Raw genomic sequence first — 13924 nt, 5'->3', positions numbered from 1 at the left:
TAAGCTTACTACGGAGGATGGCCAGCATGAAAATAATAAATAGTTGTGAGAATATGTAGCATATGCAGACCTGCATCTGTGAATTTAACATAAAGGCATCAAATCAAGTGAGCTCACCCTGTGAAAACTGCTACGGATAATCAGATACTGTTTAAGGATAGGGTGTAAGTCCATTCCAATAATTCTTTCTGTCATAAACCAAGAAGTGGCTCTTGAGACTTTTTTAAAATTTAAATGTGAGAAAATAAAATCGATGTCATTGACTTTAGGCAGAAAAATGGGGTTACCACTGTTCAAAGCATTTAATCCTAAACAGGAAGCACATGGTGGTGAACTAAGAATTATGACAAATCATAAATTCCTTTAGTGAGAAGAGAAGAACGAAGGAGGAGACACATTAATTCCAGATAGTCTGTAGAGAATTTAGCTCACAGCCGAGTGTTCAGGGCTCACCAGGGAGCCTGAATGACAGAAGATCTGAAAAGGTGTCTCCAAGGTGCTTTCATGACGATCAGTGGCTACTCAGCCTTGGCAGGCATTTGCCTTCTTGCAATAGTATCGTTTTTCATAGTATAGTTTGATACTGTTCATTTTTTATGAGTGAATAAATTGGGATATTCATAATAAACATGTTCTTGTATTTCAAAACCGTTCTTGGAAAATTAGCATTACTGAGTACTTGGTATGGGAATACCATGGCTCAACTTCATATTTCAATATACTTGTGGAATAATTTTATCCCAAGTGATCTACCATACCTAATCATCAGCTTTTCTATCTATGAAGACATAGGTATAATATCTCATAGAATCATTCATTATGAAGACAGAAAGTTTAATAATTAGCAAGTGACTAAGAAGTATATGACAAGGGAGCACTTAAATAAGTTATTGTCATTAGCAAATATCTCATAAAATGCCACAATTCCACCAAAACTCTAAGCAGCCTTGTGATTAAAACAAAGAGCAATCTTCTATCACAGGGAAAACCACAAAGTTGTACAAAACCATCTCTAAGCAAATCAGACACTTAAGCAGGGTAAAACTTAGCAATTCCCACTACTTGACTATCATGTTAGAACCCTAAAGAGTAATATATCTCTTGTGTTCTCTATTGTTAAATCAAAAATTTATTGTAAATGAAGGTAAACCAAGGTTTACCTTTATGATAAAAAGAAGACAATGAGTATTACAGATAGTATATCATAAATCATATCAGTGTTTATTTCTTTATGAAAATAAACTATAAAATACATGGTAAATCATTTATATATTTGAGATGTCGAAGGAACCTTAGGCAGTGTTTTTTATCTTTAAACCTATACTATCACAAACAATAGTGATACTTTTACTGGGTTGTAAGTGTCTTCAAGCATTATTTCTCTGCAAAGAAACCTGAAAATTAAGCTTCTTTTTTTTGTCAATTCCCTGAGTGTTTTCATGAACGTCTTGATTGTAAACTTGTGAAAGATCCTTCAGAGCCAATTCATTGAATGCAGCAGGATATACTCTTTATACATATTAATGTTCACAGATGAAAGGAACCCTTCTATATCAAGAACATTGCTGCATAAGCTTTGAGAAGATTGAATGTGTTGGCTTAAGAAACCTAATTATGCAATAAGACATTTCCTCAATTAAAATTTGTAAAAATTTAATGGCAGAGTTTTTCATTTTAAAACATTTTGACAGAAAGATAAAAGCACAAGTTCAACGAAAGTTATATTGAGTGGATTTTAGCTTCTGTTTAGAGAAAGGCTGGCATCTGTTTAGAGGACTATGGTACTTTTATTGAGTTTATTTAAGACAATCAATAGCATAAGTACAATATCCATGACGGTTCTATATATGAAAACTGTTGAGCATGCTGAGTATGGTAGACATTGTTCTAGGCATTCAATAAGTCATATAGCTAAAGGTAAAACCCTTATATTTTGAAAGGGATGAGATGAAATTGTAGTGTGTTTTTCTATTTGTAAGGTTGTATGGAAATCTAATTTTTAAGAAATATTCAAGATGAAGAAAAACTTAAGCCAAGTTTTGAAATTTTATTACTGCAGTGGAATGCTATTGGTTACAATTGGAAGACAATCAAACTAAAAGTGCATCTTGCTTTATATGATAACTATGTTATACATAGATATCCTACTAGCACAATGTCTGACTATCAAATAATATGACACCATTGACACATTTAATGTGATGCCTAATTTTAATTATTCCTAGCAGAATGCTTCTAGTTTCATAATCTGTACTTGGCTCTTATTCATTTCTTCCCATTTTTCCTGTCCTCCCTGCTCACTGTCTCTCAACATGCCTACCCTATAAACCCATTCCTATACTTACAATTGTTTTCCAAGTGCATATTTATATTTGTGCTTACTGTGTTTTGGTTTAGTCAGGAGAAACCTTAGCTGAATATTTATATCTCTTCAGCCTTGAGCAGAGGCTTATAATGTAGGAAATTGTGAAAACATTAAAAGGAAAGATGACAGACCCTACTATGTAAGAACTGAATATTCTAGAACACTACAAATAAAAATTTAAAAGGTAATGCATAGAGGCACACTTAACATTTAAGTATACTTTAAAGTACCTAATAGAAGCAAATAAAACATTATTATTTTATTATGTGTTATTCTTTACATCAAATATTCATATAAATTATCTTATTTAGCTTCCTTACAATTTTGTAAAATAGGCAAAAAAAGTTCAGACATTATCAATGTTAGTAACAATAATACTTTTTGGTCAAAAATTCTGTTTTGGGCTTTATCTTGATGAGAAACTTTCCCAACCTTCCCTATTAAAACAATTAGCTTTTTCAAACTTTTTCAGTTGTGGTAACTAATGACACCTTCAGACACTGCCATGAGGATCTCCAATTTTACAAACTGGGTTATTGAAACTCAGAGAAAATATGAATTGCCCCAGAACACATTTTATCTTAACGACCTAAAATTTGAAAGTGACTATGGGAGTCATGAATCACTCAACATAAATGCTCTGGACTGAAGACTGGCCATATGTACCAAACCAAATAGAACATTTAGTACATGCATTTTCTGGGCTCACTTTCTTGTCAATTATTTCAGACAGATTCTAAGAATGTTCTCACAAAGGTAAAATATACTGTTATAAATTCCAAGTTAGAAACAATCCTTATTAAAATTTACTGAGGCATAAAACATATCTACTTAGTAAATGGATAAGTTATTTATCAAAGCAATTTCTATCTCAGTTTCTGAAGGTTTTGTGAAACGTATTATCCCTGTTTATAGACGGCTAATATGCCATTCAGTCTTCATTGTCTCTGTGAAATATATGTGACTGAAAACATCATCTTTATCCTAAAGAATCAATAACAGGAAACTTAGTCATGTGTTAAATATTAACGGTAGAGTTGAAGGCACTAATTATCTGATCTAAAAGACTTTCCATTTCCTTGTGTTTTCAGCATGTTCAACAGTGCAATTGTGCACAGTCTCGTTCAGTCAATAGACAGTGTTGTATTCACACTATTGACTCTATAGCTGTGAAAACATATAGAATCTTTATATTAATATTCTAAACAACAAAACTTCATCTAATCAGACAACCATGGTACCTGGTGGTGATGGGGGAAGTACTTCTGTATATATGTAAATAAAGCACTGTTGGCCAATAGGGAACCAAGATAGGTGGGACTAGGAGTTGAAGAGGATCCTGGGAAGTGTAGTCAGGAGTAGAGGGTCACCATGTGATCTCCAGGGAGGAAAGGACATGTCAGGAGGATGTCTTCAGAAAGATAAGTCCTTATAAAAATATATATTATTTATTATGGGTTAATACTTAAGGCAGAACTAGCCTATGAAAAGCTCTTGACATTGGCCGACAGTAATGTAACTAATAGAGTCTCTGTGTGTTATTTGGGGTTGACACAGAACTAGGACCAGGCTGGTGGGAAGAATCACAATACATAGTGATGTCCTGCATTTTTTCCCAATGAAGGAAGGAAGACAGGCATTGCTCCACAGAATACATTGCAATCCTTGTGAAGCTGGGAAGATTGAAGAGGAATGATTGGTAGAGGAGGTTACTACCCATACCTTCCATGACATACACCAGTGATCCCACGTCTCCTTCCTTGATGATGCAGCTGTCTTTGCCATATTCCACAGGGTACATGCAATCCACAATCTCCTGAATCTGTGACAGCTCCAAGTTCTTCATGAAGTCATTGTCAAGGATGGCCTCCTTTATGAGATCCTTTGACCTAAGGCAAGAGAGGGAGGAGTTACTGACACATATGACCAGCTTTTCATGGTTCTTGAGGCTCAGTGGAGCCTTGCAGTGTTCTGGCACACAATAAAAGAATCTTCTTGAAAGGCATGAAAACAAATCATCATGACAGCAGAGAGAGAACAAGAAATTTTCCTTTAAGCACACTATCATCTAGTAAGTGACCAAAACACAACAAGTATAAAGTTTCAATTTGTTTTACAATGTTTTAATCTACAAAGACTGTGGGAAAACCCAATGAACACATATTAAATTAAAATGTATAATTTGGTCTAAGAATAGATGCAAATAAAGCTTACAAAATCATAAAAGAAAGAATTTTTACTCTTTATACATTATAAAATAAAATTAACAATCTTTTACAGGCATCATCTATGAGGCTTTATGTTTTTAATTTGCTGTCTTGTGTACACCATACTTCTATTGTTAATGCCAGTTATGGTATGGGTGCTCAAGACATAGTCTAGCTGGAGAGTTTTAAGGAACAGATTCCTAATTAGCTTCTTCAAATAACTGGCAGAAATGTGACAACCTTTCATCTGAATGTCTTCCTTCTGAGGAAAACAACATTTCTCTGAGCATCTTCATTTAGACTAATGAGACAGATAAAACTATGTTGAACAAGATATTCAAAAAAACATATGATTTAGAATTAAATACAGATACTCAGTAGGAAAGATATAAACAAGTTTTGTAATTGGGATTCAGTGGTTATCAGTAAAGTTTGGCAGAACTTTTAAAAAGTGTGATAATTTTATTCTCTGAGGGATAAGAAGTTCCACACTACTTACTATGGGTATAAAAACCAGAGACAGCAATGGTATATTGTCAAGGAGGAAGCAATCATACTGTAAGTCAGAAACTAGGTTTAATGAAAGCTGAGTCCTTGGCAGTACATGTGAAGCAGCACATTTAGAATTTTGTATTGAAAGACTTGAATTGTTAAAATGTGAACACAAACTGGCCTTTGTTCACACTGACTTGGAGAACTCACATTCTCAGAGAAATAGCCTGTAATAGGGACTACTGACTGAATTATCAGCCCTCACCTCCATTTCTGTGTGACTTCCCAGTTAGGCTAAGTCTACTAGGCCTGATCTTCACACACTGTGAGTCACAATGATTTGGGTTTAAACGTTAAAAAGATGTACATTAATTAGAAATATTTACAACTTCATTTCTATGAAAAACTCTGAAAATGGATGGTTATGCTGCAATTCAAAATGAATTTGGGAGAAACAAATATTGGAGGGGTGGGAGGAAATATGTAATTATATTATAATCTCATTTAAAATATTAAAATACATAGTAACAGAGGCATAGGGAAAGCTATGATATTTTATTGAAAAGGCACTGTGCAGAATTGTTTTAGTGTAAATATATGTGTAATGAATTTTCATAAAAATAATAAACATTGAAGTTACACATAGTTAGGTATTCAGATAGCCTGACCAGCTCTAAAATGTTTCTTGCTTTTCTGAATTTCCATTGTACCATCTGTAAGATGCCATTTTTAAGAAGAGTTTAAAAACATGTAACAGTTTTATATGTGAAGTCTAGTGACAATACAAAATTATGCTCAGTAAACAGTGAGAAATAAATTTGGTAGTAGCAATGACTACAAAAGCAGCAATAAGAGAAATATACCAAAGTATCCAAACATGACTTCAAACAATATCAGATGAAATAAAAAAATTACTTTGTGGCCTTTTGTGACAGAATTATATTTTTTCTTTCTATTTTTTTACATTTATAGTTTCCATGTTTCTGAAGTGGAAAATGGATGTGCATTTTTTTAAAAAAATCATTTCAAAAGTAAATCATAAACAGTAGCTACTTTGAAGAAAATAAAACTAATCCATTTAATTAATGATCACAGACCATGATTGGCACCCAGGATACGACTCTTCATGAGGTTGGATTTAATATTCTTGACATCCTACAAGTACTAATGGCAGGAATTTTCGCTTTAGGAAGTGATGGTGATAGATGGAAAGGTATGAAGAGTCTCAAGATGCCTTTATTTTAAAACTCCTGTTTCTGAGGCAGATCTCTTTGGCTGCATGATATCTGGTGTCCTGACTTATTTTTAAATTCTCATGTGCCAGAAACTTTGTTTCCAGGCCAAAACCGTATTGTTTCTTTAAAGACTTTAAAACAAGATGCAAAAATTGTCTCATGAAGCTCGCATGCTTAACGATCTTTCTCACCGTGATCTCACATAGGCTAGTGGCACCTTCATATAGACTCCCATATATACTAATTTATAAGTATTTCCCCAAATACAAGAGTTTTTATCATCAAGAAATTCATTTTATCAAAGGCATTTCCCTCATATAGAGTACTGTTGAGCTATCCTATGAACACAGAAATAGTGAAACAAGGAATAGCAAGAACATCCCTGACAATCATGCAAATTTCCCAAGTATTTAGTAAGGTGTGCCACAGCATTCCAGGGACACATTTTTCTCAAATTTCATTTTGAATGGAGATTACTTCATCTCAGGCTTCTGAAGAAAAATACTCTAGGCTTCACAGGTGCACCTGTGTCAGAATGGAACAAATTTATTGGGCTTTAGGTGAAGTTCACTGTTAGAGTGCTAACATTCATGAAATCCTGGCTTTAGTCTCCAATGTTCCATAAATGTAAATAAATCAACAAATATGGATCAATAGAAGACCTATGACATCCTTTATACCTCCATATGGACTTCGCCAAATGACACTCTTTGTCAATAAAATATCACAAATTATCTCTGTGCCACAGCAAGATGGAAACTTTGTGATCTAGTTTGTTCTGGTTCATTTTATGTCAACTTGACACAAGCTAGATCCACAAGAGCAGAAGGAGCCTCAACTGTGAAAATTGTTCCATAAGCTCTGGCTGTAGGCAAGTCTGTGTGACATTATCTGAATTAGTGATTGATGGAAGAGGTCCCACGTTCATTGTGGATGAGGCCACCCCTGGGCTTGTGGTTCTGGGTTCTATAATAAAGCAGGCTGAACTGGTCATGAGGATTGAATCAGTAAGTAGTTCTCAGTGTCCTCTGCATAGCTTCTGCCTACATGTTCCTACCCTTCTTGAGTTTCTGTCCTGAATTTCTTCAGTAATGAACCATGATGTGGTCAAGTAAGCCAAGTAAACCCTTTCCTCCCCATTTTGCTTTGGCTGTGGTGTTTCATCACTGCAATAGTAACCTTAACTAAGACAGAATTCCAAGCTGGCCTTGTTGGAAAGTAATACCCCAAATCCAGGCCCTCCTTTTAAGAGACATCTTAGGTCTTTTCTGTACGAACCTAAATAAAGGACTCCTAGGAAATTCCCAAGTTCCAGGAACAAAATAAAGAGTTCTGTAAGAACTAGCAAACAGTCAAGGTTCTGCCCATGAGCTGACTTTTTGGAACCTATTCTCTATAGTGGGATCTTTGCTAAATCTTGATGCAGCAGGGAGGAGCTTGGTCCTGCTTTAACTCAATATGCCAGTCTTTGTTGACTCACTATGGAAAGACTTACCCTTTCTGAGGAGTGAATGGGGGGGGAGTAGAAATGAGGGGGAGTAGGGAATGGCAGAAGAGGAGGAGGGGAAACTGTGATTGATGTGTAAAATAAATTTTAAAAAAATTAAAGAACTATCTCCAGAAGCCTGAATTTTTCACTGTTATTTTTAGGACAGAGTTTCCTCAATGACATCCAAGGCAATGATAATGATGCCACATACAGCCTTCCCCAGCAGAGTATGAATTACATCTAATTCTTTAGTGTGGAAAGAACTTCTAGGCACTGAAATATTTCGACCATGAAGATCTCTCTAAGCATGGAAACCAGCCAAAACAATCTAATAACTGAACACACAACTTGTATAATCAACCATTTAAATAAAATAAATCAATCTCTTTAGTTCTCAATGGTCATATTTGGGCTCAGATATCAGGAAAAGTGATCCATACAATGCAAGGTCACTGTGGCCCAGAATATGGTCTCTCCAATTAGGAACTCCCAAGTCCTATCACTGTTGATAATCCATAGCCTTTTCACCCACATGTAGTCCTTATAAGACATCCTGGCAGTCCTAATTGTGAGAGTCATTTCAGAAATATAACACCACCTATATTTTATGAAATATTTGATCAATCACCTATCAGAGAACAAATAAATACAGTTCTTGAAATAGTTCTCTGGCTGCCTACTCAGTTAAGATCCTGTTTAGAATGTATCTGCTCTCTACACAGTATTCCTGGGTAAACTGTATAGGTATAAAATGGCTGAGAATTAATTACATTTTTAAAGGTAAAATTTAATTGGCTGATGCTATTGGCCAATTTTGATACTTCTTCAAAATTGATGACCGCTCTACAATGACTTTAGGTCAGGATGCTCACATCCACCAATTCAGCTAGCATGTTTCCAGTCTTATAGCAAGAATATGCATGAGAAGAGAGAAAGAATTTATAGCCTTCAGAGGAAAAGATGAGTATTTAATATAAAACATTGGCATCACCAGTCCAAAATGTACAATAGCAATCAATGTTTTGCGTAAGTAACTAATGACATTAATTTTTGATAATGTATATATTGGTGGGTTTTTTTACTTTTTTAATGATCTAAAACAGAAAATTTAGTTCCAATGCCATAAATTACGAAATCAGAAAGAATTAATTTGAGAAATAATAATTGATAGTAAGGAAAGCTGGTTACCTCATAAAATATTCGTTTGCTAAAATGTCACTTAGGCAATAACATATGCATTCTCCTTTTTTAAAGTAAAACTGTCCCCTCCATTGTCACTGATTAAGAATAATGATAAATAGCTCTCAAAATCACAGGAAAGCTATAGACAGGTAATAGAGGCTTATATTAACGACAGGAAAATTATCATTCTTTGTAAGTTTTCATCAATCTTCAAAAGAGTCAATATTAAAACTTTCTCATTCAACTATTCAAGTCATTCAACTGTGCAGATATGGACACATATAACTGGTTATTCACAAAAGTGACCGTAACATAAAATACAGCAGTCTCCAAAAGAGGCAGATCAAACTCTTGTTCTCTAAGCTTCTTCTTTTATATCAGAAAAGTGCATGTCAGGTTCTGTAGAAGTGCTGTAAAGTGTTTTACTTAAGAAAAAATAAGAGCATACTCATCCCACTGCAGAATGTTAAGAACTATGTAGTTTCACCTATTAAGAATTAACTCCCCAGCACTCGGGAGGCAGAGGCAGGCAGATCTCTGTGAGTTCGAGGCCAGGCTGGACCGACAGCCTCCACAAACAATAAAAACAATACAGAGAAACCCTGTCTCGTAAAAACCAAAAAAAAAAAAAAAAAAAAAAAAAAGAATTAACTCTGGGGGGATGGCCTGGGCCCTCCATGGAACAGAATGACAGACTCTAGAAATCCCCCATGGAGGGCCTTACCCTCCCTGGGGAATGAAGTGGAGATTGGGTGGGGGGATAAGAGGTGGGAAGGATCGGCCATGGAGGGGTGGGAGAAGGAGCTGGGACTGACATGGGAAACAAGCAAAAAACAAAAAGAATTAACTCTGTCACTGATGTCCAGATGCCCACACAACAAAACTGAGCAATGATTGAAAAGAAAATGACACATGGCCTAAGTTTATACACCTAGCTGCAATTCAACATCACACAACATTTTTGAACCTTCAGTAAGCTAAATAACCAGCTTTTTAGAAAACTTTTTTTCACAGCAGTCAACACAATCAAACTACGAACACTCATTAAGTTAATGACCATCTTGGGAAACTTGAGAACATACTTGGATGACATAATGTCAGTGCCAAGTGCCTTATACCTTCACCACACTATACATTGTCATTTAAATTGCTGCAATGACTTGGTTTCTATAATCAGCAAGCAAATGAATCATTTTAAAACAATTAGTCTCTGGGATAAATTACCATACTCTTTAAATGTGCTTGCATTCAATAGCACAAAGAAATAGCATAATCTTCTCCTAGCTCCGCCTGCCTGCCTCATATCCCAGTGTGTAGATTTTCCCTTGACTGAAAATAATGACGTGGTTAATTCATGTCAAGTAGTAGAACAGGCAAACTTAGCCTGTTCTACTACTTGACATATCACAGGAAGCAAGAATTTTGATAGACCATGTTGTTTCCTCTCCAAATACTATTCTGTATCAGGCTTTAATACTCTGAATCATCCTTAAGAAAAAATTAAAACAGAACTAAAAAGTTAATTTTCAGTCCTAGTTGTAAAAGCTGTGTAAATCCTAAGCTTCTGAAAATAAGAGGGAAATCTTAGCCCCAAACTGACAACCCAAGTCATCATCACAGTTGCAGTAGCTGGACCATTATTGATATGAGTTAAATAACTACTTTGTGTTCTGAAATATGCAAAATTTTTGCCTCATTTATGTTTCATTGTGGTTCTCTGAGTTCATTACAGTGGAATTCAGAGCCGTTTCAAAATGTTCAATGATGCTCACTTAGTGACAGGCAGAATCAGGATTTAAAGATTAATCTGTTTGGCTTCTGAGTCCACACTTTCCCTAAATGCTTCAACTTCTAATTCTAAAACTAAATCTTATTTCCCAATTTCAAATAATTATCCTAATTATAAAATCCAAAAATAAATATTATGCTACAAAATCTGCAACGGTGACAGTTGTGTTTGGATAATATTCTCTCTATTTGAAAAGACCATTTCATGCTTTCTAAGCAGCCCTACATAGGACCTTTCCTTCTTTAATACCCTAAGCTGAGCAGGAGGTAGAATAGACATGGCTATTATGCTTGTTTCACATATAAGAAATACAGGCACCAAGGAGTGCAAGTTGTGGGGTGTTGATGATCAAGATCATTGGCAAGCAATCTAAAATAAAAACTTTGTTTTTACATGCATGTTTACATACTGTTATGCATATTCTTTGTCGCTCTGCTCCTTTGTTTCAATGTGTCCTTGTCTATGCCTTTCTTTCACACACTTCTCTAACTTTTTAATCTTCAACCTCTTGCAGATAAAGGACAATAAATTCACCATAGCAGTAGGAGCAGGAAAGTACTCCCATTTGACAATAATTCTGTGGCTTAGAAAGCTTTACATAGTAATTTCCTCCCAGATGACATCCTCCATTGTGGAAGGAAGCTCCTTAAGACACACACAGGATATTCTAAGGGGGTGGTGGTGGGAAAACATTCCATCTATCAGAGGAACTCATTAAGCACAGAGAGTAAACAACTCAAACACTTAGGGAGTCTCTATAACTGACCAAGTACTAGACCCCAGACTCCCATGGATACATAAACAGTCAATAAGGACTTCTGAGAAACACACTGATAAGTTAAGCAGCCTAAAATGACCATATATCAGATACCTAGAAGAAATGCAGGCAAGGAAAGCTCCCAAGAAACCACACAGACTGGCCAAGATGCCTGGAAAAGGTTCAGACCAATTGAACTGTCTAGAAAAGACATTCTCCCACCTATTGAGTTGTCTACTGGTTGAGTAGTGTTCTCCAGGTTTCTAGCTGTCATGATCTTGTTCCCATGTTGGACTGGGCTTTTGATGGCACATCTGTCTCTGAGTCATTGCTGGTCCATTAAATAACCCTTCACCCACATTCTTATACATTTCCCAATAAAACATACAGGTTCATGTAGTTGGACTTGGGTGGTATCCATATTTCAGCCTGTTGTTAGTTCCCTATCTGGGGTAAGTACACATTTGCTCATGTCTCCCTGGGAATAATTTCACAGAACATGGAGTGGGGAGATGATTCATTCAGTAAAGCGTTTGTGGCTCAAGTATGGAGATTGGAGCTTATATATCCAGCACTCACATAAAAAGCCAGGTTGATGGCATATGCCTATCATGACAGTGCTGGAGTAACTAAGACAGGAAGAGCCCAAGGACTTTCTCAACCATCCAGTCTAACTGAATTAATGAGTTCTAGGTCAGTGAGAGACCCTATCTCAAAACTAAGATGGAGAGCTCTAAAAACCTGATACTAACAAGATGAGCAGTGGTGGAACTCACCTTTAGTCCCTGGAGGTAGATGCAGAAGGATCTCTGTGAGTCTGAGCTCAACCTGGTCTACAAAGTGAGTTCCAGGACAGAGACATCTATTATACAGAGAAACCCTGTCTCAAAAAACAAAACAGAACAGACACCTGATGCCGACTGACTTTTGATGTACACACATACAGACACACACACACACACACACACACACACACACACACACACATACACACACACACTAAAATTAAGGTAAATTTAAACATTCACATTGGTTCATTCAGGGAAATCCACCTCATCTATGGAGCAAAACCTCCTGAGCTTAGCAACGGAGGTCAACTGATTTGATTTTCTTGTGCTACATTTCCTCCTGTTCTGTACCATCTGGCCCAGATGGCCTCTATATACAGATACGGAGAGGAATAAAGCCTATGGAAGTGTAACCATCAATTAAGATGAGTGTTTGTATTTGAATTTGACAGAAAAGGCAATCTCATGGGGAACTAGAGCACCTCAGTTTATACAGGAGGCCCTGGGTTCTCCCCACAAAAATGCACCAAAGAAACAGAAGTTTTCCCTGTGTCTATAGGAAAAAAATATGAGAAATAATGTAAAAGTAATAATAAAACTCATTATTTTTAACTCATTTAATTAACGACCTGTCATATGGCTTTATTTCAGGAATCTGGATATGGCAATAAACACTAAGTACTTTGCAAGTAAGTATGTTACAGTATAAACAAATATATTTATTTTATAATATTAGATAGATGTCTCTGTGTAATGATTTAGACAGCATAATCTGAATGAACTACCTTAAGTTTTCATTTCAGAAGACAGAGAGGGTTTAGGGAGGCAGAGAATTGGAAAGATAAATAAATGTGATTTCATAACTTTCACTCACCACCAATATATCATGTAGCACGCTGTCCTCTGAAGTAAATAGTTAATATTTATTATCTTTTCAGTACAGCATTTCTAGACCTAAAATCCAGCCATTGTAGGTATATGCAGGCAGTAGTGATTGCTGGGTTTAAAATGCAGCCACAATCTCCCACAAAGTGATTTAAAGACTGAAGTAAGGTTGCTGCCAATGAAAATAGATTTGGGGGGAATAAACTCTACCAATAATTCTGGAAGATGATTACATAGTGAGGTCAGTAGAGTATATATTTCAAAACAGTTAAAAGGGGATTTTAAATATTCTCATAGTGAAGCAACAGTAACTGTTTCAGGTGTTGTGTATGCTAATAGTTCTGATGTGACATTTCCTAGTCTTTTCGTGTATTGCAACATCACCTTGTATACCACAAATTAATATCTGTCAATTAAAAGAAAACAAAGGTACAAGAATTACTGGGTGGCACTCTGCACACAGCCCTGTCAAAGTTCTACTTTGATTTCACCTTCTGGAACAAATGAGACAGAATGAGCGGATGCAAGTAGGGTAGGGAATCCATGAAAATACCTGCACTTCCCTCGTAGATATTCTTGGTCTAAGTGGGGCTAATATGTAGGAAAGAGCACTTTGAGTGCTTTTATAATTTTTTGAAAATTCTTAATGCAGATGCTTTACTTACATAATTTCCACTCCTCCCCTATAAACTCCTCTTATGTCTCCTATCATTTCCCCTCAAATTCATGACCCCT

General features: G+C 35.8%; 1 protein-coding gene across 4 annotated transcripts in view; it reads right to left on the bottom strand.

Annotated features, from left to right (window-relative positions):
* The window catches only part of Prkg1 (protein kinase cGMP-dependent 1), a 1145204-nt gene that overhangs the window by 987151 nt on the left and 144129 nt on the right, over positions 1–13924 (bottom strand). For all 4 annotated transcript variants that reach the window (XM_040745627.1, XM_040745622.1, XM_040745633.1 and 1 more), the window contains exon 2: positions 4088–4254. In XM_040745627.1, the coding sequence (XP_040601561.1) occupies positions 4088–4254 (167 nt within the window). The remainder of the gene's footprint in view (positions 1–4087; positions 4255–13924) is intronic.

This window comes from Mesocricetus auratus, unplaced genomic scaffold (genome assembly GCF_017639785.1).
Source record: "Mesocricetus auratus isolate SY011 unplaced genomic scaffold, BCM_Maur_2.0 Super-Scaffold_4256, whole genome shotgun sequence".
NCBI classification, from domain to species: domain Eukaryota; kingdom Metazoa; phylum Chordata; class Mammalia; order Rodentia; family Cricetidae; genus Mesocricetus; species Mesocricetus auratus.
The sequence above is the reverse complement of the archived record's forward strand: the minus strand, read 5'-3'. Positions and strand labels throughout refer to the sequence as shown.